The following is a 16,454-nucleotide window of genomic DNA, read 5'->3' as shown; positions in this document are numbered from 1 at the left end:
GTAAAGAATGACCATGTATATAACAGCTGTCATCTGCTGGAAGTGGCAGACCTAGAAGTCCTTAGTCTGACACACTGCTTGTAATGACTCAAGAGTAAGATGCGTAGCAGTTAGGTTTTATTGGGGATTTCTTTAGTGATGCAATACTTTGAATGAAACTAGATTAGAGACAGAGTAATGGAAAAGAAAGACCTCTTGTAGTAATGCTTAGGAAAGGACGGGATTTTCTTTAGCTGACGTCGTGGACTGTGCTCTTTTTTTTTTTTTTTTTTTTTTATAGTATTGTATTTTTTGCTAGACTTATAGACTTGCCAATAAGTTGATAAACTGATGATTATTTTTTTACTGGTTACTTTTTTTTTTTTTTTTTTTTTGAGTACATTTGAGACATCTATTGGTCGTCTTGTGACTTTAAAAAAAATTGCTTTATACTCTATGTATATATTCTCTCTAATGTATGCTACATAATCTCATTTTATTTAAAGCTATTATCATTGTACATCTCTTGTGTCTCTGCAGGTTCCATTGATGGTTGGACTAAACAAGACAATTGAATATTTCCAAAATGAACTGAGAAGGTCACGGCACAGTGAGAGAAATTTTCACATGCCGGACATGTTAGAGTTATAATCCTTTTTTTTTTTCTCCCCCCAGTCTCTTGTTGTTTCAAATTTCATTACATTTGTTCACTGAATGTATTTATAATGTCATAGGATGATTCCATATATTTAAAATGTCATCAGATTTTTCCTTCTTCGTGTATGTTCTCATGTGATCACAATGTGTGATTTATTCAAATTTTTGTATTTTGTAAAACACAAGTCATATTAATATTATGGAAATTTGCTTGTATTCATAATTAGATGCCAGATTTCCTATCATTTGAAAAGCTTGGGATTTTAATGAAGTATTTTTTTTTTAAAGATTTTTTTTTTATGTTCATGTTTTGATTGCATAGTTTAAAAGTTGTGAAAGTTTGTGTTCATAATTTTTGAGCTTGTTCTGTGATATCAAAAGTTCTGAATAGTACTTTACGTGTCAAGATGTTAATGAACTGGTTTGTGGACAAGATATTAATGAGAAATCATCATTTTTAAGGAATATTTTGAAACTCATGTCATGCTGCAAGTCGTGTAAGGGCTGCACATGCTGCTAGTAACAGAGCTAAGCTTTCTCCTGCTTCTGTTCTGTATGGGAGAGAACCATGCAGATGCTGTATTACATCCTTATTCCAGCTGGCTTGTTTGAAGCTTAAGAGTCCAAGGTGGAGGACACTGGAGAAACTCCTCCTTCTCTGTACCTCCTCAGGCTTGCGGGTGTCCGCAGACCCTTGAGGAACATTGTGTGGATAGCGGCATGTTTTTAGGGCTCTCTTCAATCTCTGCCAATGCGATGGACTTGGTGGTTAGACACTCTAACAGGGATTCTGTTTCGCTTCCCTATTGGCTAAAGTGTCTCCTCGAATGACTTTCCATCCAGGGATCGCATTGAGACTGAGAAGCCTTGCCCGGGCACTGCTAGGAATAAAACTGGGATGTGTCTGGACGATAACAGTGCAAAGCTTGAGAGAAATTGTATATGTTACTTCAAGAGCATTGAATTTGAAACACAGAAGATAAAGATTATCTCAGAGCGATACAAGGCATTATACAATTAGAGAATCAACACAGTCCATGCCCAGTAATTTAAACTGTTAAGTTTAATGTTGGCCTAAAGTTGATTTATTTAATTATTCCTTCAATATACAATTTGGCTGCCAGGATGTCTGCGTTTCAGCTCCTTGCACTTGAGTTGCCAATAAGTTGACAAACTGTTTGATAATTTGGACTTGAAAAGTATCCAAAAGAAATGTGTATTGTATTTACTTAGATATATAAAAAAAAACCTATAAGGTCTCTAATTGTCCATACTTTTTTTTTTAACCAATGTATATAATATATGTCGTTATAGAAAATATTGTATTGAATTCATATATTATTTATAGTATGTATCTCAATTTGACTAACATTTGTATGAATGTTTATTATTTGTTTTCTTTGCTCAGCAAATAAAATGCACCTCCATTATTGTTTTCTTAGCAAATTTTTTTCTTCCTCCTATGCCAAAACATATCCGCATTGATAGTGGCTTAGAAAAGAAAATATAAAATACCTCATTGCTATTAAGATACCTTTTTAGGCAAATGTGGGAGACACATTTGAGACCCAAAGGAAAGCCGTTATTGAAGACCGAAAGAAAACTTGAATAGACCGCCGGTAGACAACGGCTTTGTCTGCAAGAGATGCGGGAAAATATGCAGGTTGCAACTGGGTTTGCGTAGTCATGCGAAACACTGCACTCATCCTTAATCTTTGGATTCGAAGACATTGCCATTATTTTTAATAAGGTGATTGTAAAAATAATAGAAATCCTCTCAAAAATGGCAGTGTTTGTTTGTTTACAACTTAATTTATGTCACATGGTGTTCTTTTATGTTTGTAACTTGCTGATAAATTTAAATTTTCGGTTTAACAAACTTGCACTTTGAGAATAAAAATGTGTTGGGAATTGAAAAGTGTAGCCATGAGTGAATTTCTAAAAATAAATCTTTAACTTAGTTTAACTTGGAGAAATATGAATATTTATGGCAGCAAGTGGTCTGTGGGCCCACACTGACTTCTCTTCCATGCTGACTGTATCTAAAGGGATGGAACACCATCACAATTTCTTAAGTTGTATCAAAGTTGGATTTTTTCTTTGTTTCGGAATGTTTTCAATGCAGTTGAAGTAGAGGTTTTTGTTTCTCCCTATTCAAGTCTGAACACTTTTGGCCAGTCAGTCCAATCCCATAGTTACAGCTACAGCGGTCTGCAACTCCAAATAAAACTGCGGTAATCAATCAACAAATTAGTTTTGAAGAGACAGTGTTCTGAAAGGAGAAACATAATGTTTGTGGCGTCACTATTTCATTTGACCTATTTCTAAATTCATGCTTTACTTGTGATGGAAAGGTTTGTTTCATAGACAGGACATAGGAGCAGAAGAGAGGTTACTGTTTTTGGATTCATCAGTCATGATTCTGTAATGTCCTTTTCTGTTACTTCTTAGTTGTAAAAAGGTGAAAGGATTCCATTCTAGACCTTTGCTTTTTGGATCTATTGGATCAGTTTTTGGATCTATTGGATCAGATGATGTACTGTTGCGACCCCCCCCCCCCCCCCCCCCCCCAACTCCAATTAAATCACTGAGCCATGTCTTGTCCTTTTTGTGTTTCCATGTTAGAAAATTTTAAACTGAGTAGAAATTTTGTTAACTGTGTCATTTTGTATGTAAGTGACATTTTGAGTTCATGATAATACTTGTGCTGCTCAGAATATTTTTAATTGATTTGAAATTAACCCTTTGTGTGTGTGTGTTGTTTTTTTTTAACCTTATAATTAGAATTATCACATAACTATAGTGAATGTAATCCTTTTGTGTATTACTATTTTAAGTTCTCAGTGGTATGCCTGACAGTTGAGTTACTTTTCTTATTGTAGGCTTACAACAGGGTTGGAGTGATTCAAATCAGTTGATTTAAATCAAATGCTTCAACTGACATATATATTGATTAAAATCATGATTACATTGGAAATAAACATCATAGAAGTTTTGCTTTTAATCTAAAAAATCAATAGGTTTTATTTCTAGTATTAATTGTGCATCCTGAGTTTAGGTTGATTATAATCTAGCATTTGCCCATAGTGAAGACTACCTAAATATATATATATATATATATATATATATATATATATATATATATATATATAATACAAACATAGAAAGAAGTATTAAGGAAAGGTAACCCCCCCCCCCCCCCAGAAATACTAAAATGGCACTAAATAATCATAAATGATTAAAATATGAAGCATCCTGATTATTGCTAACATAGATAAATCTCCAGTTCTTTGTGTGTTACTTACTTCCCTTATTGAATACATGTTTGTTTTCACCATACTTTTAAAAAAATAAAATAAAACAAAATCAAAACTCACTTTGCAAAATAAATGATCTTTTTTATGGATTAAACGATGATTCTAAATTTAATTCTGGTTAAATATCTACTAGATTGGTAAAAATCCTTATATACTAAATGATTATACCATCAAGGTATTTAAATTGTATGGTGCAGTTTAGTTTTGATCGTATGCAGATATTGAAGAGATAAAGATTTAACGCAATTACTGCAATTACTACGACTCACTCAAATTATTTTGATGCTGTTAAAAAAAAAAATTATAAAGGTTAGCTTGACACAATAAATAGATAGCATAGTTCCGGATTGGTTGGACATTTACTATGCTGGCTGATAAAGTGCACAGCAACTCGTGCTTTATTATTGTATCTAAATAGATGTAATGATATTTTATTTTAATCACAATTTACTGTTCCGTATGTGAGTTAATGAACTTGAAATTTTTATAACTAAAAAAAAAAAATTAAGCTTATGCATTATTAAATGTTTTTCCTAATTTATAGAAATCCTTACAAAATCCTTCATAAATAAAAAAATTAATAAACAAAATCTGATTAAATCAAATAAATCACATTATTTATTATTATTTTTTTTTAAATTACATTTTTATCCACCCTAATTGGTCAAGGCTAAATTTATGATGTCTCTACCTTGAAATCCATCTTGCATATTTGACAATTGTTTTGTCTTTTTGTAGTTTTTGATGCATGTTTTTAAGAATTTTTTTGTAAGTTCTTACAAGGTTTAGTTTTTTCTTATACATGGAAATGATAATGTAGCCAATTTGAAACCCTGTTTATTTTTCAACTGTTGTAAAAAAAAATATTTGCTTATTAGCTTAATCAAGGAAACTTAAGATATTGAATAATTGAAAGGGCATTTTTGTTAGCTAGGTTGGCAGGAAATATACATACATGTTACTAAATAGAAATGTTTTTCATTGCTTGTACATCAGTGGCCAGCCTAATTTTTTTAATGTTGCTTGCCCGAATCTAAGTTGCTTTGGTGAGCATGAAGGATCTTAAAATATGGAAGAATTTTTTTTCATTGATGTTGACTTAAAGAGAACGGAGACAAATGTACAGTGTGTCACGGTCTAGGACTAGCAATATGACCTGTCTATGTTTCTGAATAAAGAATGAGGCACCCCCTACTGTAATCACTTTATCCACTGTACTGTTCCTGATGTTAGCATGCGACCAGTGTAAACTGCTGAGGTTCATGTTGCCTTATTGTCTCAGCGTTTTAAGATGCTTCTTAGTTTGCCAAAGGTTCACTCCTGTGTTATCCGACATTCCAAGTGAGAGTAACAATGCTGGGGTGGCTATGTACAGAGAATCTAACCTTGACATTGTACACGAGAAACAAAGCCCCTTCATTTGTACATGTGTGTGTCCATTGAATCTTCATTGTAATACTTCAGTGCAGCAGCACTCGACTGGGAATGTGCTATTATTGAATCTAAGCTTTTAAGACAATCAGAATGAATGTTTTGACTCTGACTCATGATTTAACTTTATATTATACTAGCTATGTTTTTTTTATTCATCTTTGCTCTGGTTTTTTGTTCTGTTTTTGTTTTGTTATATAATAAAAGGCATCTACGCTGTTTTAATAATTATAATCTACGTCAAGATGCCTCACTGGCCTAAATCTAGTGAACTCTCTTGTTGTAGTGCAACTTTACATATCCTAAGATCACAGCTAGTATCTAAGGAACGTACATGCCAAGGTTCATTAAGATAGGTCAAGTAGTTATGATTCCTATAAAGGACATATTCCTTACATTGTACTTTATATGTTACATTGAAATTGATGTACTTCTTCAGACAATATAATGTAAGGAGGCTGCTGGCTTTAGACTGTGTGATCTATAGGGCAGATGATGTAAAGGTCATCTGTTTCTGTTGCGGATGGTTAATGTCTGACTTAATAAATACTTTAAAAGTTACACAATTAAAAACTTTTTTTTTTTTTGTTAATACACTCATTTATACAGTGTAAAATCATTAATTGGCCCCATTTAGTTTTATTTACAGCCAAAATCTCTTTTTTTTTTTTTTTTTTAAATATTTACATAAACATTAATTGTTGCTGCCAAATATACAAGTTTTAACACAATTAAAATGTTGAGTAAATTTATATAAATTTGTACGTTTTACATTCTATGTAATTTGTCCTAGTGTATCCATCATAACTGTGTATTCACATGAATCATTGTAAGTGAAGAACTGATTTTTGGTGAAAACGTTTATGAATAGAAATGAATAATAGAAAAATTCTTTTCTGTGTGTCTGTGTTTAATGTATGTAAATCCCTTTTAATGACATGTTCAGGTGATGAAGTATAATGATGCCAGTTTGATTCTCACACAAGTATGTACATTTATCATCAAAGTTGCCAGGTATTTTGGTGTTTGAGAGACCAACAGGAATTTCATACATTTACAAGTAAATATTTTGTCACATGATACTTGACACTTTGTAGCTTACCCCATTTAAAAAAAAAAGCCAATTCTGAGATGGCATTTCATTTGAAATAAAAGATACCTTTTTAATTTTAAGCACACATTTGGTGTTTGTTTGCATCCTACAGAGAATGTAAAAAGCTATACATGTTATACAGTTGATCCAAGGTCCATAGTCTCGTATTTATTTTGAGGGAATCACTAAATTGTGCTTTTTGTGATGTTAATTTGCATTCCACTAAATACAAATGTCAGCAAGTAAATTGCAATGAGCTCTTCTGGTGTCAGTCAGCATGTCAGTGGTACACTGTAGTATCCAATTGAAATTGACCCCTTTAGTAAAATTGCTACTTAGTTTAGAATTTATCAGTTGTTTTTTTAATTGGTTAATAATGGATGTCCCAATAGCCTAAGAGTTAAATCATGCCTAAGAGGTTTGGGTATTATAGTAGAGAAATTTGAAACTAACAAAACAATGAAAAAAAGATCTAATTTCTGTCACTATGTAAGTAAAAAATACTCAGTGACAAACTGATAGATTTTTTTAGTCAAGACTTTTTTTGTTCAATTTATTTTTGTCGCTGTTCCAATAATTGTGCTGGCCACAATATTCCTTCTATTTTTGGAATTAAAAGCATGGGTGGGGAGAATGGAGTTTGTTTTCCTTGAGTTATTTTATAAGGACATATCCAGCTGATGATGGAAACATTCTCTAATCTATGCATTTAGAAATAGTTATGCAAACAAGAATATATATGTAGTTTTCTGATTTCTCTTGTGAGGTTTTGGTTGTTAGTGGCATTGAAATAATTCATGATTGAAACATCACCCTAGCAGTGTTTTATCCTGATGTTATGTGTACATAGTTTCTTTGTATTTTATTTACTGGTGATTGATTGATATAAACTTTTGTTTCCATTCAACTTATCTTATTGTTATTTGTTTATTGTCATGCACCTAGTCTTATAGTGGTTTAAACAGTCTTATAGTAGCTTTAAACATAGTCTAGTCACTGTCACAAGACATTTAGTATGGCGATCTAACAGAAGGCAGGAGAGACACTGGTCGCCCACTTATATGGTATACGGATGTATGCAAATGCGACATGAAAGCTCTTCAAAATTGACAATAGCACCAGGGAAAAAGTGGCACTGCATAGATCCCCATTGAGAGCGAGCATAAAGGAAGGGTCAAGGGTGCCGGATTGCAGATGCCCCAACACAACAGTAGTAGAAAGAAGGGTGGAAATGCAATGGCGCCTGGTGATTACATATGTCCAACATGTAACCGCAGCAGTGTATCAAGGATTGATTTCTTTAATCACACAAGAAGTTGCAAAGGGAAAAGATATTCTCTCGAGACATAAATGCCTCAGACCTATAGTGGCTTTAAACAGTCTTATAGTGGTTTAAACATAGTCTTATAATAGTTTTAGTGACTTTCAATATGGTTTTATTATTAGTGCTTTTAAACCACTATGAGACTATCACATTTGTTAGGGTCAACACAACAACTTGAGTCACATTTGGGGTTTTTGTGAGCTAAAAAAGAAATTCAACATTTTTATCTTATATGGAAAAAAAAAAAACAAATGATAATACACGCTAAAACCAATCAAAATTAGATAAATTTCTTTAATGCTTGGAAAAAATTAAATATCTAGATCTTCGTCTGGGTCTTCATCATCAATATCATCTGCTTCATCTGGCTGGTAAATTATGCGACTTGATATCTCAGTTTCACTTGAAATATAAATGCAGGAGGGAGAGAATAGATACAATTTTTGGTACAATACATACAAACTAACTATATTAGTTAAGTACCGTACTAATACAGTACATAAACAAGTAAAAGATTTTTTAAAATACTTAAAAAAAAAAAACAAAGCTTATATTGAGCGAAATAACATTAGTCATGTAATTAATTTAAATAGATCTAGACTAACAATAATAAATTTATGCAATTGGAAAAGTTTTGTTATTAATTGCGTTTGTTGCAACTTATAACATGCTCAGTGCGCTTCTGTGGTCCAAGCATTTTTGTTTGCCAATTAGGTAGGAAAGAAGGTGTATCTGGAAGGTTTCCCTGCTGCTTTTTCAAAAAATAAAAAAGTTGCTCGACTCTTTTTGAAGTGGAGGTCTCGAGCCTCCATGATGGAGCCACTGACCTACACAAGTATTTATAAAAATTTATTTGTCATTATCATCACAAGTGATGGAGGTGTAAATCACGATGCTGCTCGTTGGGTAGGGACAAACAAATTGACCAGCATGGAGACCAAAAATCCATTCTTTTTAATGCAATCATCGTCTCAGCGGCCACTTGCGCTTGCAATATGTGGAAGTCATCCACAAAATTTAAAAACAGACTGAACGTGTCTCAGCAGCAATGGTTGAGAAGGATCCTGTGAACAACATGCCGAGATCAGGCCACCAATAAAACAAAACAACGTCCAGGTAGAACATGAACCACTGGCCAGATAAGATCACTAGTGAGGAACTGAGGCAAAGAACAAAGCAGTGGCCCACTGAAGAACATTTCCTTCAAAGACATGATGGACAGTTTCTCTCCCCCCCCCCCCCGCCCCCCTAGGGGTAAAGGGCACCAAGAGGTATATGCCAGGCAGATGGGTAAGACGTGGGGATAATTGAAGAGACTTGCCCAGAACCGAAATGCCTGGAGGAAGCTGGTAGGTGGCCTATGACCCACACTGGACTACAGGAAGAGATGAGATGAGATTTCTGACAAAAAAAAAAAAGAGACACCCATAAAAGAACTACTGAAAAATTTACACATTAACCAATCGAGAGACACCAATATATTATTAATACTTACATATCTTTAATGTATGGTAATTTCACTTGGCTACGAGCTTCCTTCTCGGTTTCCGTTAAGGACAAGTTGAACGAAAGCTTGGCAAGAGGATCAACCTAATGATAAAATAAAATAGAGCATACATTGTCAGAGATCCTAGTAAATTGTAGAAATTGCTTTGCATTTGCATGTTAAACACACAGACACACACAATGATGTTAAGTTTTAGCATTCAAGTACAATATGAAAGAAAAATATAGTCCATTAGGAATTGTTTCACTTTTTAAATTATCCTTGTCGAGTAGTAAGGTTGAACATGAATGTCAAAGTTGTTTTTAAACTTAGATTGCTTGTATTTTACTTGCAATAATAAATTCCAGCCTTTCTGTTTCCTTTTATGAGTAATACAACTTGACATCAAAACGATAAAAGTACCCATAGAAAAAAAATTTTGCAAAATGACATGTTTCGGATGTTCCTTCAAAGTTGTAGATAATTTACTTCCTAGTCCACACCTCCCCCAGGATGACGGGGGATGGCTGCGGGTAGGATATGAACCTGGGACCATTGACAAGTCCGAATGACAGTCCAGCGCGCATACCATGTGACCAGGTAGCCATAGCAAGGTCTGAAAGGGTTACCTTTCTTTTTTATTTGGAATAAATAATCTCTGCAACACTCTCCTTCTTTTGTTGTAGCTGTTCTTTCCTTGTTGATCCATCCCTTCTATTTCCTGGTACTGTTCCAGGTAGGAGAATCATCACATGGTATAAAAAATAAGTATGAGACTCCCATGAAGTCAAGTAGACTTTTTTTTTTAGTTCTTTTGCATATTATGGTTACTTGTCAACTATTGACTAGTTGGGTTTCAAGATTTTAAATAATTCTGTTAAAGAGTGTTAGAAATCTTTTAAATGAAACTTTATGATTTTATCTATAACAAGTTCAATTTGCGTTGTTATTAGTTTCATCTTCTGTGCCTGTCTGGGGCTAGGGTTCTTCTTTGGGCCTCAATTAATTGCCCCCAACCTTACTGAGAGCTCTTCAGCATTCTCTTTCAGATGCCAACTACTGCTAGTTGCTTTCCTCTATGCCAGTGAGAGAAAAATGATGCCTGAATTGAGTTTTATAGTACTCTGGGGGTTGGGGTAGGGCATATTGTTAGACCGCCTTCCTATTAGCTCATCAAAAAAGATCACATTTAGCATGCGACCCCCATATGGGATAGGTGTCCAACCCAGTGCATCAGTTGGCAGTATGGGTGTCCAACCCAGTGCATTAGTCAATGGGATAGGCGTCCAACCAAGTGCATCAGTTGATGGGATAGATGTTCAACCCAATGCATCAGTCAACAGGATAGGTGTCCAACCCAGTGCATCAGTCGATGAAATAAGTGTCCAACCCAGTGCATCTGTTGAATAGTTAATAGTGCTTCTACACTATCAACACCAACCTCCAGCATATCACATATGGGTTTGCTTGGTCACACACTCATCTTCAGAATCAAAGACAATGCCTTATTATTTGCGTGAAAGAATTTATATTGTATTTAATTAATTTTGTTTTCTTTTAAAATGTCCATCCTAAACTTCCTACCTGGGGACCTGTTATGGATGATGCAGGCACGTCTGTGGTTGAAGTCCATGGCGTAATTGTTTTCACATTCAACTCGCTATCATAAGTCACTGACTCTACCTAAAACAAGATGGAACAGAATAAAGTTAACTTTAAAAAAAAATTTTACCATTAAAAAATATTGTTACATAACAGCTCAAGTTTCCAAAATATTTTCCAAATTCAAATTATAAACAATAAAAAGTGTTTTCAGAAAGAATACATAGATCAGACCAAGTCTATTTGAAATGTGTGTCTCAAAGTCAAAGTTGAGGATTGGAAAATAACTGAAACGTTTAACATTATAAAGACAGTTAAACAGTATACCAAGTTACTTCCAAATGCTAGAACAAATTTGTACAAATACTTCTTCTTCCCTAGTTCTATAAGAGCATGGAATGGGTTGCCTGAATCAGCCAGGAAAACCAACGACGTGATAGAATCAAAGCCATTGACTAACATGCATGACTAGAATGACCTTTGGACACGCTTAGGACATAATCCTCTTCTTTTTTGAAGTAACATCTGTATTTTACAAGATAAGATTTAATAAGACAATCACAAATTAAAAATTTTTTTTTTTTTCTTCAGACTTCACTTACTAACTTTCACTTACGAGCCTCTTCACTGCATTTTATAGACCTAAGTGAATTTTTTTTTTATTAAAATCTGCACAATTAACTATATTTTTATAAGATAAGAAGATAATGAAGCCACTCCTTGAGAGTAACTCTTCACTGAAAGTGCTAATGCATTAATGAACAAGCAAGCTTCAAACATTTCCAAACAATGTTTTGAAAGCTATAATGTTAAATACAGGGTTGAAACAATTCAATATTCTTTCAGCCTTGTGTAAGTAATGAAACTATTGTTATGTACTAGTTTAGAGAGTAGGTTAGTTTTGTTAGTTAAATGTATTGTGTATTGTTTTTAGCACGTAGTTAGACAGACTAATGACGTAGTAGACTTAGGCAAACAAGAGACCAACATGGCGTTAATCTAGAAGTAGGCTGTTTTGAATAAGTAGTTGAATAGTAGTTTGAAATAGCGATGTTTTAGGAAGACTGCACGGATTTTCCAGTGATTAATAAAAGTCTCAATTTTATAGAATTTAAAGTTGTTATCAAGTATGTTTTAATTAATAATGTTCTGTGGCTAATGAGAAGTAAGAAGTAATAATTAGTAAGGAGTGAAGTCAGATGATATCAATTCACCACATTATGTAAGATCTCATATGAGTTTATATACTTTATAAATGTGTGATTTATAATAGGTATTCTTTGTATATTTTATTTATTTTATATCGTAAGAAGGACAAAATGATCTAGTTAACCAAAGTGATCCAAAGTTGAGTTCAAACTAATAATAATAATCTCTATTATCCATAATTTGCCTTACAACTTGTGCATTACACCAAACAAAACATTATAACTATAGAAAACCAAAAATACACATTCAAACCAGACTCACTCATAATTTACATTTGAAATAAACTTACTGTTTTGAAAACTTTGCCGTATTACATTTGAAATAAACTTACTGTTTTGAAAACTTTGCCAGTCACCCGACAGTGCCTGATGTTATGTTTGTGTTGGAGCAACGAGACGGGAGACACGTCCACTATGCTCGTGGCCAAGGAGCTAAGTAGGTCACAGGTGTGCTGGTCATGAATGTCTTTATGAATCAGAGCCAGGACCTGAAGAACATTTTCATCTGGTCAGAAAATAAAAAGTGATGATCTGTGAGGAGATATTTTCCATTTGACATATTGAAAGTCAGCTAATTAAATAGGTTAGTGCTTTTCAAGCTGTTTGTGAACAAGCACAACATGGTGAGCACCAGTAAACTGAAAGACAGCTGTCAAAGAATATTTCATTTTGGCCTGTGTTCTTCCAAAAAAATAAAAAATTCATTGTAATCACTATGATGGAGATGTTAAGGGATATTGAACTAATTGAACTTGAATTATCAAATTACCGTTTAAAAAAAATCAACAAGAGGTGTATAAATGTCACAGGAGTGAAAAGTCATATGCACAACTATCAGACGTCAGATTCTCACTAGAGAAGAATTTTAATTACAGGCTAACTTGTACTTTACCACTTGTACTCACTATAGATTGTTTATCTATATTCTAGCGCAGTGTTTCCCAAACTGCAGAACCCTTCTGTTCAGTAAGGCTTGAATAGGTGTTCCATGCACAATTATCAGACGTCAGATTCTCACTAGAGAAGAATTTTAATTACAGGCTAACTTGTACTTTACCACTTGTACTCACTATAGATTGTTTACCTATCTTCTAGCGCAGTGGTTCCCAAACTGCGGAACCCTTCTGTTCAGTGAGGCTTGAATAGGTGTTCCATGCACTACTGGAATAATTAACTAGTAGGCCACTACATGAATTAACCTCTCTAAAAAATAAGCAAAATGTTCTGCTAAGTACTCAGAATGTGTGAAGTGTTCTGTTAATGTGTAATACAGAAAGATTGAGGCATCAATTCATGGAAAATAAGAGACCACACGAGCACCACTTGGCATGGCTTAAAATACCACCAATGGTACAGGTACCACAGGTTGTAAGCACTGAAATAGGTCATTTATTAAACTGGAAAATGATAAAAACTAGAGCAGCATGGCACATATTAATCCCCCAGTTTCACATACATCTGTAAAATGAAAAACAATCACGCCTAGAACCATCTTAATAAAAAAATAATGCAATCCTTACTTGTGATTAACCTGTGAAGCACGGCACAAGTCTGTGGTACTTGCCTCAAAAGGATCGGCAAAGTTAGGGAGTCAAACAAGATACAAGTTGGCCCAGAAATGGCCTCAGTTATTTCCTTTTCAAATAGGATGTCACAGCCACCCTCACTGGAAGCAGGTACTCTCAGGTTTCCATCAATGAAAGTTATTCTAAAGTAGGTGATAGAGAAAGTCTGAGATAACTTTTATTAAAAGTTCAACCGTCTTGACTAAAAAAATTTTAAGAAATTTATTTCTGAAATATTTGTGAATGGTTGCAAACTTTACCAAACAGGAAAAAATGTTGTCTTATATGAAATGGTGTCACACAGTGACGTAGCTAGGGATTTGGGGGCCCGGGGGGCTTGACCTCTTTAGGGGCCGCTGCATTTTGACATTCAACATCATAACATGAGATAATGGCAAGAGGAGGTAAACATCGTCAACGACTGATCTTTGTAGAGCCTTGCCGAAAGGTGCAGGATGATCGAAGTCTAAGGTACATATTTACATCTTCTTTGGATAGTTATTACATAAAATATTGAAAAAGACCTCACCTCCCAGTAGCATCCTTTGGAAGCCATTCTGTGAAATATTGAGGCGGCCGCTCATAACAAACCAAGATTGTTTTTCCAACTCTATAAGCAGTTAAAAAATAAAGCGAAGCATATAAGAATGACAAATTTTTAGTTCAACTAATAAAAACTAAAGCCAGTACCAAACAATAATTACCTCTTGTACAGATTTCTAGCCCAGTTCAACAATAAATATCTGCCAGGACCATCCGCAGCATCTAATGAGGTTAAAAAAAACAAAAGTGGTAGAAGATTTCTTGCTACCATTACACCTTATTTTTAGCTTTAGTCATTTAGAAGAACTAAATATATATGTATATTAAACATTAGATATGTATATATTTATATATAATATATTTTTTTTGTATCAGTACGTAATTTTTTATTATAACTAGCTATATTATCACTCAATATAAAAAATGCCGACCACGTCCTCCAAAACTGCTCTCTATACCAAGAGGCCCGTATAAGACATTGGCCCCAAATCGCCCCAATAGAAAGAAAACTATATGGAGAGCTCCCTGATTTGGAAACCACCGCGCAGTTCATCTCATGTATTGGTCTAGTCATATGAACACTCCAACATAACAATGAGAACGATGAAGAAGAAGAAGACTCAATATAAACAAACATATATTTAGAGAAACTTTTAGTTTCTATTTAGGTATATAGGTCTTCACATTTTGCCAGCTGTCTTTGTCGCTATGCTTTTCTCAAATGTTGATCTATAGGTCCTGTGAGGACAAAGGTAAAACTAAAGGCAAGCGACAAGTTCTACATTTCAGAGTCTATTCCTTCAGACAGGAAGATTATTATGTCTTGGCCAAAACTCATATTAAAGCTTTGAGTCATTTGGTATGCACTTTGGACTGTTGTCTTAATGATCTCAGGTCAAACCCTGTTCAGGACCATCCCCCACAATCCTGTGGGAGTTATGGGCTAGGGTGGAAAAACCTTCTAGATACCCCCTCCCTCCCCACTGGTCCACAACTGAGATTGGACCAAAGCGCTCTGAGCATGCTATATCATGAAAGTAGCGCTATATAATTAATAATCCATTCTGAAGGAACATCTGGAACATGTAAAACAAAACATTGACATTAAGATGACTGTGAAGGAATGTATCACACAAACAGCTGGATTTTTTACATTTACAATACAAAACAATTTATTATTAACATTTCTATTAGACGTCGACATTTGAGGCCTAGACTAAAAAGTGAAATAAAAAAAAAAAAAGAAACCTTGCATAAGAATGAATTTGCTCTTTTCTTGTCCTGCAAGCAAGTCATCCAGCATTTTGAACGTCAATGGATGGACAGCTATAGTACCTAGACCTATACTCGTATATAGATGTATTCTCTATATACATAGATTTTTATAGATTAATATAGATCTATAGCCTATACTGTCTATAGTAGGCTAGACCTAATCTAGATTCTATTTAGATCTACAATTCTACATCTATGATCTAACCAATTCGATTTTAGTATAATATTCTATAATGATAAATAATACCACATCTATACTATAGCAAGTCTATTGGAGTTGGAGTATCTGGTCCTTCTTTATATAATAAATACGATTATGATGATGTTGACTCCTTACTGACTCTAAAACTAGGACTAGATAGTCACTAGATCTAGAAGTAGAAGGAGTATTAGTACTAGATCTACTATGAATATGATCTAACTAGTTAAAGTAACTTAAACTACTTTAACTAGTAGTATAGTGTAGTAAAGTAGGAGTAGGACAGTGAGTCGCTGAGACTACTGAGAGTGACTCCGTCGTGACTCTAGTCTAATGTCTTGAGTTTCTTAAACTAACTCTGGAATTATACTAGATTCTACATTTAGAACTAGTTTCTATATATATAGACGTTAACTAGATCTAGGTTAGATCTATATCAAGATCTCCATCTAGATCTAGATTCTAGAGTTGTGACAATCAGAGTGTGCAATGTGTACTATAACAACACACTTGACACTGTGTTACTTGATCCAACTTTTTGGAATTTGAGACAAAAAAAGTTTGAGATCTAGTCAAGTCGTGGTTATCATGGTTATTAATTTAATCTAGATCACTCTAGATCTAGATGTATATAATTATTTAATTATTTCATGAATGTAGATCTAGAGTCTATATACATTATATTTGTAGACTTTATAGATTTATACAATTTATCTTTTGAATGTATATTATTAAAAATTGAGATTGTTTCGTTTATTTAATTACATATTTTTGT

General features: G+C 33.9%; 2 protein-coding genes across 6 annotated transcripts in view; one reads left to right on the top strand and one right to left on the bottom strand.

The window, feature by feature from the left end:
* Window positions 1-2,066, top strand: part of LOC106078452 (UDP-glucuronic acid decarboxylase 1-like) — a 60,988-nt gene extending 58,922 nt beyond the window's left edge. For all 5 annotated transcript variants that reach the window (XM_056011985.1, XM_056011989.1, XM_056011987.1 and 2 more), the window contains one exon: window positions 520-2,066. In XM_056011985.1, coding sequence (XP_055867960.1) covers window positions 520-630 — 111 coding nt within the window. In that variant the 3' untranslated portion in view covers window positions 631-2,066. The remainder of the gene's footprint in view (window positions 1-519) is intronic.
* Window positions 2,067-8,077: 6,011 nt separating this feature from the next.
* LOC106069970 (elongator complex protein 5-like) lies at window positions 8,078-16,214 on the bottom strand. Its single transcript, XM_056011990.1, has 8 exons — window positions 15,454-16,214; window positions 14,367-14,427; window positions 14,192-14,272; window positions 13,618-13,805; window positions 12,430-12,602; window positions 10,872-10,970; window positions 9,297-9,391; window positions 8,078-8,203 (listed from the first exon to the last, which is right to left on the bottom strand). Exons 1-8 carry the CDS (start codon window positions 15,506-15,508, stop codon window positions 8,113-8,115), a joined length of 843 nt encoding a protein of 280 aa, XP_055867965.1. The 5' UTR covers window positions 15,509-16,214; the 3' UTR covers window positions 8,078-8,112.
* Between the last annotated feature and the right edge of the window lie 240 nt (window positions 16,215-16,454).

This window comes from Biomphalaria glabrata, chromosome 15, assembly GCF_947242115.1.
Source record: "Biomphalaria glabrata chromosome 15, xgBioGlab47.1, whole genome shotgun sequence".
NCBI classification, from domain to species: Eukaryota; Metazoa; Mollusca; class Gastropoda; family Planorbidae; genus Biomphalaria; species Biomphalaria glabrata.
The sequence above is the reverse complement of the archived record's forward strand: the minus strand, read 5'-3'. Positions and strand labels throughout refer to the sequence as shown.

Excerpts from the sequence above, each read along its gene's own strand:
- LOC106069970 (XM_056011990.1), bottom strand. The coding sequence starts at position 15,508 with ATGCTGGATGACTTGCTTGCAGGACAAGAAAAGAGCAAATTCATTCTT. Across the intron at positions 12,603-13,617 it reads GCTTCACAGGTTAATCACAA|ATGAAAATGTTCTTCAGGTC; the intron begins GTAAGGATTGCA and ends TTTTCTGACCAG. Across the intron at positions 10,971-12,429 it reads CTGGCAAAGTTTTCAAAACA|GTAGAGTCAGTGACTTATGA; the intron begins GTAAGTTTATTT and ends ATCTTGTTTTAG.